Source organism: Uloborus diversus, chromosome 4 (assembly GCF_026930045.1).
Source record: "Uloborus diversus isolate 005 chromosome 4, Udiv.v.3.1, whole genome shotgun sequence".
Lineage (NCBI taxonomy): Eukaryota > Metazoa > Arthropoda > Arachnida > Araneae > Uloboridae > Uloborus > Uloborus diversus.
Genome location: NC_072734.1, coordinates 74,903,873 through 74,921,007, shown reverse-complemented (window position 1 = coordinate 74,921,007; position 17,135 = coordinate 74,903,873). Strand labels below are relative to the sequence as shown.

General features: G+C 32.0%; 1 protein-coding gene across 1 annotated transcript in view; it reads left to right on the top strand.

The window, feature by feature from the left end:
- The window catches only part of LOC129219672 (deoxyribonuclease-2-like), a 29,742-nt gene extending 14,929 nt beyond the window's left edge, over window positions 1-14,813 (top strand). The window contains exons 5-8 of the mRNA XM_054853948.1: window positions 467-673; window positions 3,860-4,110; window positions 9,366-9,470; window positions 14,652-14,813. Coding sequence (XP_054709923.1) covers window positions 467-673; window positions 3,860-4,110; window positions 9,366-9,470 — 563 coding nt within the window. The 3' untranslated portion in view covers window positions 14,652-14,813. The remainder of the gene's footprint in view (window positions 1-466; window positions 674-3,859; window positions 4,111-9,365; window positions 9,471-14,651) is intronic.
- Window positions 14,814-17,135: the final 2,322 nt, after the last annotated feature.

Here is a 17,135-nt window from a genome sequence, read left to right as displayed (position 1 = left end):
AATGCATAAGCTGTTTTCAGTGTCCAATCTTTCCGCATCCTGCACAAGAATCAGATTTTTTTTTTCAAAATTTTTTAAAGTTTTTTTTTACAAAGTACATGAATTACAATTATTTTAATTTAATTAAAATCTTAATTTGAATATACAATTGCATTATATGTCTGATAAAAAGCTAGTTCATCATTTAAGCAACCTGTAGTTAAAATAAACGAAGTAAGATGCAGTTCTTCATGAGTAATTTGGTGATGAAAAACTAGTTTTCTTTTAAAAGATGTTGGTTTCCTCTACAGTTGAAAAATTAATAAAATAAAAGCATTCAGCTGATTAGCAGAATTTTACAATTTTAACTTTCAGACTTGCTAAATTTTGCAAAAAAAAAAAAGCTGTTTTTGTTCCTAAGCAATCAGAGATGTATGAATATTTCTAGATAATATACAAATTATATTTCTTTTCTTTAATATTTCAGGCAAGCAATTGCGGTTTGATCATCCAAATATATATGAAAAGGCACTCACAGATGAAATCAGGAAAACCCTTGAACCAGATGCACTTACCATTTTCAGCAAGAGGCCTAACTTTGTAAGAAAACCACCTTTAACAAGAGTCACATCTATGCGTAGTTTAGCAGGCAAAGAATTTGTCAGTTTTGCCAAAGATAATCAGTTTTTGCATGGTAAAATGATTTTATTTATCTTAGTTGTATTTGCTGCATGCATTTTAAACAGCTATGATGTTTCCAATTTGGAATATTTAAATTCAATTTAATAGTGCATAACTTCTTTACTGCATCACTTTGTATTTTGAGAGAACTTTTTAATTTTTATTATTCTAGATAGATAATGCATCTTAAAAATATCGCGACAAACAAAAAAAAATCAAAAATAAAAAAAATAATTAAATAAATATCGAAACATTAAAAATTGGAAAGTAGGGTATTGAGATGGGAACAAATATCTGTCGGTCTGTCTGTCTGTCCCCCCTAATAACTCTTAAATGAATAGTCCGATTCAAACAACTTTTTTTTGCTCGAAAGATCTTGGCGAGGGCACCTCATTCCCATATTTCACTTTTTGATTTGAACTTCTTTTTTCGTATTTTTTGTTCAATTTTGAACAGTTCAAAAAAACTTAACATTAGCGCCTACGGGGAAATTCAAGGCAATTCCGAACTGTGAGGCGAATTTGCTTCAAACAAACTTTGTAGGAAAAAGCTTTTGATGAAAAACTTGTATATAAAATATCTTTTTGATTTGAACAATTTTCCGTTCAATTTTGAACAGTTCAAATCCCTTAACATTAGCGCCTACGGGGAAACTGAAAGTCAATGTAGATTCCGTACTTGAAGGCGGATTTTTTTCAAACAAATTTTGTTGGAAATAGCTCTTGGCGCCAAACTCCAGATTCCGACTCCGAGACTTTAGGGGCACCTGACTCTGAATCCGACTTCTGTGTCCGACAATTAATCGGACTCCGACTCCCCGACTTTGACTCTGACTTCGTAGCTTTGGCAAAAATTTATACACGGAGGACAAATGACTGACTCCGATTCTTGGATATTTGTCTCCGACTCCTTTATCCCAAAATGAGATTGACTCCGACTCTGCAGCTATGGTTTTAACTGTGCAATAATTATTGTTGATATGACTTGCTTTTATTTTCAAGCTAAAGTTTTAATTTAGGTATTCAGTTTTCGGTGAATAAACTCAAAGTCATTTATGTTTCTACATAAAGATATGCGCAGAGGTTTTTTTTTTTTTTTTTTTTTTTGACAATGAAAAGTATTTCTTTAAGTTGACATTTTATTGTTTTTATTTCTTTTGGTAAGTGCATTAATTCATTAAAAAAATATTTTTGGCAACAGGGGAAAACAAAACGATTTTTTTTTTTTGATATGATGTATTTATTTTAATGAGCTTATTAATTAAAAAAAAAATTTTTTTTTCTTGTTTGAAAGATGTTAAAGAATTTTTTTAATGGAAAAAAGTGTATTAGCTGCTTTGTTTAAAAGGTGCTGCTATTTTTTTTTTACCCATCTATTTTTTTTTTGGATGAGTGAGGAATATTTTATCCCTAGAAATCAGCTTAAAATATTAAAAAAATATGTTTGAAACAATTTGGGATTTCAGCTATTTTTGAGAATATTGATCAGGCACTAGAAAGTAGTATGGGTATACGGGAAAGTAGGCTTGTTTAGTTCTTGACGGAACTTCTTGTTATATAAAAAAAATTATATAAAAATAAGTGTACGAACAACATGTGCATTTAATTTTAAATATTTTTTATATTGAAATTTAAAAAAATATATATATATGAAATAGCTAACAAGTAAGCCCATGCAAGCAGCAAAAATTTAAGAAATACGTTTTTTAAACAGAAATAGAGAATTTTATTAATCTTTTGTGTAATATAAGTAAAGATTAGTAAATTTTTCTTGTGTGGTAACTTTCAAAGCATGAGATACCGAGGCCATTGTCACAATCTGGACAGTAGTACCAAATTTCCTTTCTGCATCTCTGCAATTACATTTAAAAATGGACTGGTGCTGCCTTCTGGTGTATAAAAAATAAATAAAATGTATTCCGGGCAAAAGAAATGAATTTGTTTTAATCGTTTTGTCGGTTTAATACTACACTCCCCAGCACGGCAATATCATAGGCACGAAAAATGGAAGTCGAAACTCCAGCTCGTCATTTTCACGGGAGGGAGAGGGAAGGGGTTGATGCTAATGTGGATTTTGAGGGTCTGATGTTAATTTTCTAATAATGACATTTGGAGAACCTACACAAAAGGAAATTTTTGGAAGCTATTGCTCCAATTCTGATGCATTAAAAAAAAAAAAAAAAGAATGTTGAGTTCATTTTTAAATTTTTTCTCATTTGGCAAGGGATTTTGGAATTATTTTTCTTATCCAGATAGATATTTTTAGAGGGGGCTGTTAACGTATATTGAAAACTATCAAATATTTTAACTTGGATTTTTAAAAACATGTCTTTATCCTAATAGGGAATTTTAGGGAATGTTTTTTTTTTCTTATTGAGAGTCTGATGACTATTGTCCTTAACTGTAATAGGAATTATTTGGGTCTATTGCCCTTACTCTGATAAGGATTTTATAGACTGTTAATGCTAACTCAAGTAAGTATATTTTGGGGACTAATAACAAGATTCTACTGGGGATTTTTGAGGACTGTTCATCTAATTCTAAAGAGGTTTTATAGGGTCTGCTGACACTATTGTGAAACTTTTGCCTTTATTGATGCTGCTCTTTTAGCAATATTTATCCTTGTTCATTCAGGTAGGATATTTAGGGGAGTGCTAACTTGATTTATGAAGTTTTTCATCTCTTATTAAAAACATACCATATTCACCAGGGCTAGAAAAATCTTTAAAATTTTACATGCCCTACCAGGTGTGTTTGTCTAAAAGGTTCAGGCCCAAATAAACTTTTACATGCCCAGGTTTTTTTTAATTGTATAATAATAAAAATATTTAAGTTTGTTGTATATAGCATTAATCATACAAAAAATTAATTTCACAGCTTTATATCTGAATCAAGAATTATTTCAATATACAACACAAAAAAAGTTTAAATAAATAATTAAAATTAATTAATAAATAATTAAAATTAATTAATAAATAATTAAAATTAATTAATAAATAATTAAAATTAAAAATACTTAATTTAAAAATTGTAATAATTACATGCGCCCAACTGGGCATGTAAGGGTAAAAGATTCATGCCCGATCATAATTTGTACATGCCCCGGGCATGTTGGGCAATATAATTTTCGAGCCTTGATATTCACATGTGCCTCCTTTACTTTACACTTTTTTCTTCAAATTTTTTATGTGTTTTTACAGATCTCTATGACAGTGTGATTGCCCCTGGATTAAAAACTTCACTAATGGTGGAAACCTGGCGTAGAGGGTCTGGTACGATTTTACCTCCATCTTGTGAATCCAAATTTGACGTCCTTGATGTGGAGTCGATAAATATGACATTTCCTCAGAGAGGTGGCATTGTCAGTGCTGCTTTCAAGTATACTGAAGATCATAGCAAATGGGCCATATCTCCCAAATTTTGGATCTGCATTGGTGACATGAATCGAATGGTACTTGAACTAATTTAAACTTTTAATTTTTCAACTATGTTTGAATTAAGAATTCAACTTAGAATTTAATGTAATTAAAATTCATTTGTTTTCTTATTGTGTTTTTACATTATGGTATTGAAAATATTAAATTATTTTTTTCACTTGATGCTGTAATAAATAAATAAATACTTTTCAACTAAAAAGGAAAAGAAAAATGAACAATGTTAAAACAAAGACACCCTTTTTTACTGCAAAAGATGTGAACTTAAAGATGAAAAGGCAAAGCTTTTGTCAAATACCTTCGCATCTATAAGCTTACATTATTTTGTATTGAATAGGGTGTAAGGGTCCTTGTAACCCTGAAACAAGTGCCTTTGTTTTTTCATATGTATTTATGCTTGCTCAACTTAGTCCAGCTTTTTCCAACCTTTTTTTGATCTGCAGACCACCAAAAACTAATTAAAAAAAAAAAAAAAAACCAGTGAGTTTTGTTTTTCCTTTTCTGAAAAAAAAAAAAAAAAAATCCACTTATTGACTTTTAAAATCTGATTTAAATACTTGGGACACATTTGGTTTTTTCCTTTTTAGGAAAAAAAAGAAGATTCACATACCATTAAAAACTTGTGGAAAAAGTTTTAGGACTGATTTCTTTTTCACAAAAATAAATGAGTAAATAAACAAATAAAACATATTGTGGTATAAAAGAACTGTCCTAAAAAATACTTAAGTGTGAAAATAAATTCTGTCTGCCCATAGTTGTTATGGAATTGGCCAGTGGTCAGTTTAGACCAATCTATCTGAATGAGAGGGGAAAGGAAAATTTTAATGCTTGTGTTTCATTTATGTCAATGTAACTCTGCTTAATTTAAAAGCTAACACTCATCTTCAAAAACTGGCATACCTGGTAAAAGAATAGATGTGTCCATTTCTACCTCTCAAATGTGTGTTTACCTTTCCATCTCATCAATGGTCAGAAAGTAATTATTATAACACGTATACACATGGGCGCCCATTATGGGGGGGGGGGAGTGAGGGCTCAAGCCCAACCCTTAGAAATCAGAACTTCCTTGCTTTTAGTACTTTTTTCTTTGCGAAATGTAAAAAAATTTCTTCTCCAGCCATTAATGAATAAGTTATTTAAAATGTCACATGTTGATAACTCTAATCTGTACTGCAATCAGTTTCCATGGGAACAATATCCTGCTTAACCATGGGGAAAATATTTGAGCCCCCTCTTAAAATTTTGCATATGAGCAGCCATGCTAATACAGTCGACTCTCGATATCTCGAAGTACGAGGGACCAAGAAAAAGATTCGACATAGCCGAAGTTTGAGATACCGAAAACTAACTATTATTTCCCTTTTGAAACAATTGTAAAAGTAATTAAACAAAACCACACATAAATGCTCAGATAGGAGAGAAAACTTGTATTAGTTCCCCCCCCCCAAAAAAAAAATACAAAAGTGTGTAAAACTTGAAGAACATAAGCAAAAATAATATTACTAATAAAAAAAATGTATTTCTTACTTCACATTTAATAAATATTGCTTTATACTTGCTTGTTTTTTTGAATTAATATTTCTGCTATGTATGAAATCATTAATTTTACTCATGGCATTGAATATATCCTGTGGAACATTTTCCCGACTTTCAATAGAACGATGAATAATCGATAGTGCATTACTAACATCTGCATTTGTTGGCAAATCATTATGTTCAGAAATTTCAATTTTCTCTTCATTGTCCGTACCATCTTCTTTAGCTGTTACTTCTGCAATAATATCTTCATCGCAAAGTTCACCGCAGGTAATGAGCTCGGAGTCAACGTTTACGAAGTCAGAAAGTTCCAATGATTGTTCTTGAAACACATCTCTGAACTCGTTGTCCAAACATTCGTTAACCTCATCAACAATATTGGGAGCACTTGAAGGAAAGAATCCGCATTTCTGAAAACAATGAGCAATTGTGTCTTGGGAAACATCATTTTGCCAGGCACTAAAAACCATTCGAAGAGCATCTAATACCGATATGGAACTTGTATGCTCTTTATTATTTTCAATATTGTTGATGAGCTTTCTAATTACTCGTTTCCTATAATGCACTTTTAAATTACGAATTACTCCCTGATCAGCTGGCTGAAGTTTTGCCGTTGTATTTGGTGGGAAGAATTCAAGCTTAATTGACTTTAAATTTTTTAACTTTGGATGTGCTGGACAATTGTCCACAAACAGCAAAACTTCTCGAGATTTTTTATGAAAACTCAAATCAAGTTTTCTCACGTATTCTTCAAACAGCTCGCTGGTCATCCAGGATTTCTTATTGCTTTTGTAATTTACCGGCAAAGATTTGACGTTTTTAAAGCAACGTGGGTTTTTCGATTTACCAATAACTAAGAGGGGTAATTTTTCTGATCCATCAGCATTGGCACCAACAAGAACAGTTAAGCGATCTTTGCTCATTTTTCCTCCAGCGCAGGACTCTCCTTTGAACATTAAAGTTTTTTGGGGAACACATTTGTAGAATAATCCGGTTTCATCAATATTAAAGACGTCTGATGCTTTGTAACCAAACAGTAGGGTGGGAAGTCTTATTCTCCATTCTTCACAAAGACTTTCCGGGACGTCTTTAGCTTCTCCATGTAAATTCCGAAAAACTATGTTATGACGAGCTTTAAACCTCTCGAGCCATCCACTGCTTGCTACAAAGTCCATGTGTCCAAGGAGTTTTCCAAAATCAAGTGCTTTTTCACGAAGGAGAATTCCACTCACAGGGATTTCAGTCCGCTTATGCTCATAATTCTTAAACCATTTCAAGAGTGCCGTTTCAATGTCGGTGTATGTGCACTCCTTGATTTTTTTACGATTAAGATTTGCAGAACCACCCTTTGTTTCGTAATGTTCTAATATTTTTTCTTTGTTCGACATTATTGTCGATAATGTATTCGGCGGTATGCCATATTTCAGGGCCAAGTCCTTTTTCTTAACGGTAGGATTATTCTCTACATCTTTAATTAAATCGACCTTTTCTTCAATAGTCAAAATTTTTAGCTTTCTCTTACTCATTTTTCAAAACGCTGAGCATGCAATCATTTACTAAATGCTATGAGTGCTAAAAAGCTGAGATCAGCGAAGCTTCAAGTGAGCAGTTCCAAGTTCAATTGGTGGGTCACTAACTGGTTTAGCCCTCACCCAGGGGGTATTACACATGCTCTCTTTCTTGCTAATCCCTTATCAACGTCTGGTCTATCTCCCTTTTGTACTCGTTCTAACAGAGCCACTGAAAAGAACTTATCGAAGCGTGAACAAGCAACGCGTGAACGAGTGCATTTTAGCTCTTTCTCTCGTCAAAAGAGGTGGCGACCTGTCAATTACGCCCCCGTCTTCAAAGCCCTAACAAAAGGGAGCAGGTGGTGAAAATAGCAGAATTTTCTCCGTCATTTTACGGTCAAGTTGGTTTCGCTACTGATAATCAGGACAATAAATGTTAAGAGATGTCTGTCTCAAACTTCGAGATAAGCGGAGTGAACTTCGAGTTAACGAAAAAAAACCCCATTAAGAACATTAGCAGAAGTTTGGGACCATCCAAAAACTTCGACATAAGCAGAAATTCGAGTTCAGCGAAGTCAAGATATCGAGAGTCGACTGTATATACATCCTGTCCCAAAAATATAGACACAAGCATAAAATATAATTCACAGTAAGAGTAAGACTGGAAGGATTTTTATTTTAAATGTGTATAATAATAAACAGTGTGCAAAGCACAATTTAGGTTTAATTTATTAGAAAAAACAGAATGTGTTGGAAGAATTTATTTAAAAAAACAGAATATAAGGTGTCCCATAATTATAGATACTAGACACTTTTAAATTCATAAACTATATTTAAGGTTAAGAAACACAGCACAAATGTCAATATGAAATTGTGTTTCTACTACTTCAAATGCAGTTTTTCATCAAAATGTATTTACCTATTTAAATAATATAATTTTATAAATAGTATTTATCAATGCAAATTTTGTATTTACCTATGGGAAGAAATCATAGTGGGTCATACGATGTTTGCCCTATCCAGGGCCGGATTTGGAAGTATGGGGACCCCGGGGCAACGAAGGAGTGGAGGCCCCTAATCAGGGTTCGGAAAGATCATCATATTTTCGAAAATGTCCGATACTTTGATATATATATACAAATGTTTTGATATGTATGTATATATCCGATATTTTCGACCCGTGAAAGTTAGGATATTTCGTAAAATTTTTATTGTGGGGACCCCTTTGTTGTGGAGGCCCCGGGGCAGCAGCCCCGCCTGCCCTCCCCTTGGCCCTGGCCCTATCCGGCCCTGGCCCTATCACTGCTTTTAGATCCTGGGTCGAAAAATATCAGCTCTCATTTTCATATAATTTTCATACTAGATGTTCCCACACGTTTTCCAGTAGATTTAAGTCTGGACTAAGCAATGGCCAGTCCATGACATTGATATTATTCATGGTGAACCACATATTTGTTGAGTTAGACACATGAGTAGGCATTTTGTCGTACTGGAATACACAATTTGGTCTTCCAGCAAATCTTATACTGGAATGAAATGGTCCTCTAATATGTGCTATTAGTGGTAGAAATTCATTTTCTTGCTATAAATTGCAAAAAATGTTTGTTGATTAAACCCAAGACAACACAAAACTCTACATTTGAACTGGGCAAAGAAAATGTCTTGTGGTGACAAATGACTGTCATAAATATTTAGTAATGAGAAAAAATAGAACTTGGATGAACCTGATGAATATAAATTTTATTGGTATGATTTAAGAAGCAAAGGAAGAAGTTTTTATAGTAGATAAGACATGAGAGGGCGAAGTAGACTGAGTTCTGACTGCATTACATTTTTTTCATAAATTGTTGTTAAAATGCTAACACATTAGATTTAATACCTGTTTTTTTTTTTTTTTTTTTTTCTGATACTCAGAGATAATATGTTCAATTATGTAATTTTAAAAATATAAAAAATATTCAGTATTTTTCCAATTATTTTATGCCCTGCAGTTATTAGCGCGAGTTTGGCAGCTATACAAGAAGGTTAATGTTCATCTTACTGTGCCCTGAAGTGCTTTATAGCAAGGGTCCCAGGAAATATTTGGCCCAGGTGCCATTCCATAGGAATGGTCCTGCTTGAAACATCTCTTTGCTGCAACTTGAACAGTGAACACTTGAGTGTTTTTATCACATCTTAACTCTTATTTTACAAAGTAATCTGATTTTGTTTGAAATATTTTTCAGGAATCTCAAGAGCGGAGAGGTGGTGGTGCTCTTTGCTTTATCTCAAAACAAATATGGCGTGCATATAATTCAATAATCAGTGCTTCTGATACTTGTGAAATATAAGTAATACTCAAAATTTTTGTTGATTCTATATTTTGTTATTTTTATGTACTCTTGTTGTGTTTTTATCAATATTTTATTTTGTTCATAAGAATATTAGTTATTTTCCCCCTCCGATTAAGGTATATGTATATTTATGTGTACACATATAAAGCATTTTTAAATATTTTATTTCTTCAATGAATCTCTCTATATATTGATACTAGCAAAAATACCAAGTGTTGCCTGAGTCAGTAGTAATTATGAGAAACACTCGTTACTTGCACTTGTTTTCTGTTTTAAGTGAAAGAATTTAAAACACACCGTTTTTGACGTGATTAAAAATCGAGCTTCTTCCTTATTCATAAAACTAATATAGCAATAAGTACAAAGAGCAAAACAGTATTCATTTAGAAATGAAAGCACGACATCTAAGCATATACAAATTTGAAGAATTGCCGAAATATGAAATTAAACTTCACATGTTTAAAAAGATTTATCAGTTAATACATATGTTTTTACATGGAGTCTTACCTTTTCTGTACATCTATTGAAGTACAAACTGTTTAAAAAACCCGTAATCCTCTTGTACCTGCTTTAGTTATTTTGGGAAATTTCAATTATTGTGCGTTCTTGGTGCGATTTAAAATGTAACATTAAGTAGCGAGAATTGTTTTGGGATACCTTAGATAATGCTCCACCTCCTTACTTTCTTAAACGGTATGTTACTAACTTTCGTTAAAGAGATCTTGTCACCAAATGCTGAGATACTTTTGGTCACCATAAAATGGTGCTAAACAGTCTCATCTGAAATGTTTCCAAAATAAGTAGTGAAATTTGGCGATTGTTTAAAAATGTGCAAAAAGAAAAATTAATGAAAGATTTATGCTGTTTATGGATTTGCCTAATTTAGTTGATAGATTATGTTACGTATTAAAAAAGTCTTAAAGATTCTTTTAATGGAGATATTTTGTTTACATAGTGAAAGCTGAGATACATTATTATGAAGTCTTTGGTTTTAAAAACAGCGACAGTTGAAAAAACTGCCAAATGCATCAGCTACTGAAATCTTTCTGCATAACATTTGGCGAGATTTCTGCTGGTAGATTGGATAATGAGAAAGTGTCCAGTCAGCACAAATAATAAAAAAAACACAATTTTTATCAAATTTCCAGTAAAATGGAAAATAATCAGTCAAATCCATTTGCCAATCTTGTGGGAAAAAGTTTTTTTAAGATTTGACTTGAGAAAAGCCCTGAACAGTCAGACAAAATGCAAAAATATTCAACAATACAACAATTTTAGATATCAGCTGGGATTGGATGATACACTAAATAATGAATTGGATTCATAGAAACCTTCGAACATGGAACTAAAAAGCTTATAACTCGTTTTTTATAAAACTTAGAAAATTCTGATTGATGACGACAACTTCAGCAGAAAAATCAGCACTTTCGTTGGACACATAATGTTAACACATGCAAGTATTTTTTCACCCCCTTATTGGGGCATTTATGCAAAAATTGGGATTAAATTAGAATAAAAAAGGAACTATCGGATTTTTTTCGAACTGGTCCATAAACCTTCCCAGTACCAAAAAGAACAAATGGTGAAAGTTTCAGCCAAATCAGCGGGGTAGTTTCTGAGATCTTAGGGAACACACACAGCCACACCATTTACCAATATCCATTTTTATACATAGATAAGATAATGTTGTGGATGTATAATCTTCATTTTTATTAATTTGACAAAATTGTCATATATTCACCTATTCATGTTATACATTTATAACCCTAACATTCATAGTAATTTATTTAGTGCTGTAAATAAAATTTTAATATTTAAAATAAAAAAATAAATAAATAAATTTGAAAACTAATTTAAAAAAAACTTTCAAATTTTCAAAACTAATTTGAATTCTGAAATTTTGAATTCAAATTATGTGTTTTGCAATCATGAGTTGCGACAGGACCCTACTCGATGGTTACTACTCCATTCGCTTGTTTCTAGAAACGGTTCCTGCCCCTCCTCTCGGGCAGTTACGTGTGTATAGTTGTGTATGTGTAGGCTTGTGTGTGTGCATAGACCTGTGTATGCACGTTGGCGTATGTGTGTGAGTGTGTATGAGCGTGCGTGTGTCTATTACATGGATGCCACCATCCAGGAGCAGCGGCTACTGAGGGACAGTGCTCAGGACCAGAAGAGACGCACCTGCAGAGGACGGTAGGGTTGAAAAAGGAAAGGGACATCAAGGTCAAATGAAAACAATTAGCAATCGTGATTGCTCAAAAAAAAAAAGAATCTGATTGTGTATGGTACACATTATAGTTTATTTGTTTATGTTATATATATTTATATTTGTCATAGTGTTGATCAAACCAAGTTGTGTTTGTTATTCTCATAATTTTTGGTGAACATCACATTGAAAAAGTATCTTTCTTTATTTTCCTCTTTCAAAGGGTTATAGTTCTGATTTATTTTAGCATGCTAAATTATTTAAAAAAAAAAAATATATCCTAAAAAAACTTTGTAGCTTTTCACTTTGAATAGTGCCAAAAAGTATATTATTTTTTATTAGTTATAAATGGTATAGTAATATTTATGCCTATTCATGTTATGCCCATTTTATGTTGCAACTGTGTCAAATTTAAAATTTATAACAGGGCTGCCATTTCAAAATAGCACATACAAATTTAAACTACGAAAAAATAGTTTCACTTGCATATTGTCAACTCTAAATTCGGTGTAAAAAGTACATTTTTCAATATTTAGATTTTAAAATTGATATGCTTATAATTTTATAAACTCAAAATTCATTCCTGTTAAAAAAAAAAAAATTCTGAAAAACCCCACTAAGAATAGAAATTATTTGTCAAAGGTGAAAGCTGTTGTTTTAGTGAATTAAAAAATATTGTACATGTTTTTTTATGTGTATAATCATTTTATTTGAAGAAAACATAATTGATATGTGCTTAAACCTGTTAATTTGCATATGAACTTGTTGTGCATTATATTTTTCTTTAATTCACAGTTCTTTTCTGATATTCTCCCACCTTTGTATTTTATTATTATGTTTTTAAATTTCCCAACCATTCCTCGAATACTCAGAATTTTTTTGCTTTTGAGATTTAAAATGCTTCTTGTTTGTAGATAGTGTTATGTACAAAGCATTTGTACCACCTTTTACAAAACTGATGATACTTGTATAATATTCAGATGCTTTCAAGATTTAAAAGTCGACATATTGTTAACAACTGCCTTGAAAGTTTTTTTTTTTGCCATTCCCATTTATAAAGTATATTTTCATGATTTATTTTTTATACAATATTACTGTCTGTAATTCTGGATATGCTTTTCTTGGAACTATTTTTAAAATTGATAAATATTTATTAATTCCATTATCTGTACAGAAAATTCTAGTTAACAATTGAGTTTGAAAAAAGGCTTTAAAGTACAGGGTGATTCATAATGAATGGGACAAAAAGAAAACATGATTGTGAACATTGTATTTAACATATTTAGAAAATTCAAATTTACCTCAAAACTACATTTATTCAAGTTTCTACATGTGTTCAATATTTGACCCTCCCATGGCACGACTAATGTCTGCATGAGTATCAAGCTCCTGCCGCACTTGTAATAGCAACCCTGTGATGAAGTTCAACACTGCAGTTATCAGCTGCTTCAGTTCTTCAGAGGAAGTGGAGGCACAAACACCTTATCTTTAACGAAACCCCAGAGAAAAAACATCACAGGGCATTAGATCTGGTGATATCAGCGGCCAACGAAGACATGTCAAATCCTGTGACCCAACACGGCCAATCCAGCAATGGGGTAGATGTTCGTTCAAGCGGAGTTTTTTTGCGAAATTTCTTATGAAAATGTCTTTAAACTGTTACCGAGGAGGAGGTTTCGGCATATTTGAAAATACAGTACACTTTCTCTTGCATGGAGGACATTTTGTTTAACAGCACCTCTAGCGGCGAGTTTGTTATTCAATGACTTTTCCCTGTTGCCAAATAAAACTTGCATAGCTGTACTTGCAGAGTAAATTTGTTTTGGCTGAATAAATCTAGTACAGCAGTCACACTGCGCCATACTTTTTGGCCCATTCATAATGAATCACCCTGTATATGTATTGCTCTTTTTTACTACTTTACATGATCAGCAAATTTTTCTGAATCATATTTTATTGAATATGGAAAAAATATTGTATTTTACTTTGATATCAGTGGTCCAATCGGACTTGGCTTCTTCAATCTGTGTAATCTGGTTGAACTTCTGATTATAGCTTTACTTACAACCATAGCAAAAAGGAAAAATTCTATGTGGGAAAAATAATGGGAGAAGTTCACTTTTGGGAATTTGCAGGAGCCAAGAAAAGATTTCATAAAACTGGTTCTTCAATATTACATAATAATGTGATTCTTAGGGTCGGCTGTTAAATATTAAAAACTAAATATTAAAACCTATTTTTGACAAGACGGAGATTTTTGACAAAACACCGATTTTTCTGTGAAAACCTCTGAAGTGTCGAAGTTTGCAGGTAAACAAAAGCGTGCTGAAGAAACATACTAACTATAAACTATTAACAGTTCTTATATGTTATGGTGACTTTCAAAAATAATGTGAGTAATTAGCAGCCCTCAAAATAATTTTAATTAACAAACATTTCTATGAAATCTCAGATATTTATACTACATAAATACGCACAAAATTTTTCAAATTTATGTATTTGTTTTTTAATCTTTAAAAATTCTAGTTCAATCCTCATTAAATTTTTGATATTGCCAACATTCATTGATCAAATATTCATGCCTAGTGGGATAAATAGAATTAAAAAAAAAAAAAAAAGACTGACCTTTTTGTTGCCTCAGAGCAACTGTAGGACATCTTAGTGTTATTTCTGGGAATAGATATCTTATTGTTGCTCTGAGGCGACGTTGAGTAAGTGGATGATAATTTTGTAAATTGTTATGTACACAATCTTTTTACTGTTCAGAAAGTTCAGTTCAAGTACATGAAAATTTTGTTTTTTAATTGAATCATTAACTTAGGAATAGTATCAATAGCAAGCTTGATGTTTTTTCATAGTAATTAGAACAATGCAGTCATCTTTACTGCATCAACAAAAAATAAAATGAAGGTAAACATAAAAAAAAGGGGAAATCAGTGATTTTTAAATTAATTTGGATTTTTTTTCAGAATAAATAATACAGTGTAAAGATATTTCTGTATCTGAAGATTAATGATCGATTGTTTGAAAATATGTTCTTGACATTGAAACTGGAAGCTTAGAAATCATGGAATATTATAATAATTAAAATATTTAATTTTTATTCTGTGTACTCTTTATTATTAAACCTACTTATAATAAAAATGCTTAAGTTTTTTGGATTTAACTTAAACCTAATTCACATTTTAAAAGTACATTTGCACTGATTACATATTAATAAATCCTAAGTTACTGGCACAGATTTACAATTTAAATTGCATACATGTGTTTTATTGGCACTTAAAGTGCCATATGTTTCATTGGCTTTTTAGGCAAGAAAAATAGCAGGGTTTTACACAAATATATTTTAGATTTGCAAAGACTTAATAATAATAATAAAAAAAAAAAATCAAAGGTGCTACAAAAATTTTGATGGCAAAGTGAAAAAAAAAGTTGCTGAGTCACCTGGTTAATTTATTCTTCGAAAATTAACTACTCTGACTTTATCATCATATGTTATCCAGCAACATTTCTATACATAATGCATCCCTCTATTCATACAAATACCTATTTATTCATACAAACACCAAGCATTTAACGTTTAAATTATTTGCTTTTTGACCTCCTAATACTTTTGAACAATTACAATTAAAATCCTTAAGTGCAATGCACCTGTCTATATGGAAGCTGTTTGTTACAAGTTCAGAATCGCATAGGTTGCAAGCTGGTGAATCCTATTTTAAATAAATGGCATTTAGGCAATCGTTTCCATTTAAAACCTGAAAATGGCCACAACAGAATTTTATGGAAGGTCTGGAACAGCCAATCCACAGTTCAAAAGATGTCCACTGGCCTTCCTCTTAGCTAATATTGAAATATCCAATTTAAATTTATTCTCAAATTCCATTTTGGTGAGAATTTCAGTGGAATGAGAAGTCAACAGATTATTTGGTCTCAGTAACACAGTGGAACCTTTTTTTTTGTGAGGTAATCAGCCCTTTCAACTCCACTATGGCATTTTTTTGCCACAAAGTTGAGAAGTGAATTTAAAAGAGACACACTCTAGAAGTGAATTAAACTTAATATATTAGAGATGGCTTGGAGTCTGACAGGATAACTAGGTTACTGAATTTTTGTTTCAGCACACTAATTTATTTCAAGGAGATATTAAATTGCTTCCAGTTCACCATCAAATCTTGGATAATCCCTGCCAACAGCTCTATAAAAAGCAAAATGTTCATAAAAAAACTTCTGAACCAGCTCCAATACTAGATTTTCCAATCCCCCTCTGATTTCAATGCCTTGGGATTGTAAGGAGCTAGTTCAGCAGGATCCCGCGGGATTGACTTTATTCTTCTAAAAATAGAAAAAGTTGTGCTTTTTAGGAAGGACTGCTTTTGTTACTTGAATTAGTAGCTTTTTCGAAATCCGCACACCAATTGAAGAGCTCTACAAAGTCAAATTTCAATTAGTAATTCTTGTTTGTTACGCAAAAGTGTGCCCTAAAAAGGTCCAATGCCGCTAGTAGCCAACAAAGCATCGCTAGTACAGGATGAGAAAGGATTTTTTCTTAACTTGACGAAAACACGTGCTGTGGCTCCACTTTTGCAAAAGATGCTCATTATCTTCATCATCTTCTGAAATAGATTTTTCTACTCTTATAATTTTTTCCCCCAAGAACTGCAAATTTCAGATAAAAAGATGGCTATATATGTTTTGCTGCATCCTGTTTAACTTCATTAAGAATACATTGTTGTTTCATTAACGTTAGTCATTGAATCAGTGAATTTGGTTCATTACTGCAAGGGGTGAGTGCTACTTGGTTTCACCAAGTCGTAGGCTCAGTAAAAGTTTTTGGATGATTTCACTAACTATACCTCTCACTCTTTAAAGAGACACTCAAAAACTTGAGCAGCTTAACTTACTGCACTGTCATGCAAGTCATCCTATGTTTCATTCAAGTTTCTGTCGCCCCTTATAGAATCGTGCGGAATATATAAATAATGGCAGGTTTTACATGGCTTTCTTCTTTGTAGAAAAATATTGTGCACTTTAAGTTAAAGGTTTTGAGTTCCTTATGCTTACAGAAGTTCTTCAATATTGCATTGAAGCTACCCCAGCGGGTTTTGCAATCTCTATTTTTCTAAACCAACATTTTCTGGAATTTAAATTTCAGTGATGGTTTTCGAAAATGTTTTTTAAATTATACGCATTTTCTCAATTGCTGAACGTATGAAAACTGAATCCTCTCGAACCTATCTAATACATCTCTAAAACAAGGAGCCATTTGTGTAGACATGAGTCTAGATACTTGAAAAATGTACATGTATATAATGTAGCTATATGATGTACTATGTATCTATGCTAAATCACTTAAGCAGATAATAATGTTTGTCAGCTGATATAACAACAACAGTTGGTATTTGTACCTTTTTAGAAATACTGCTTTATATTTACTAAAACAGAAAATGGAT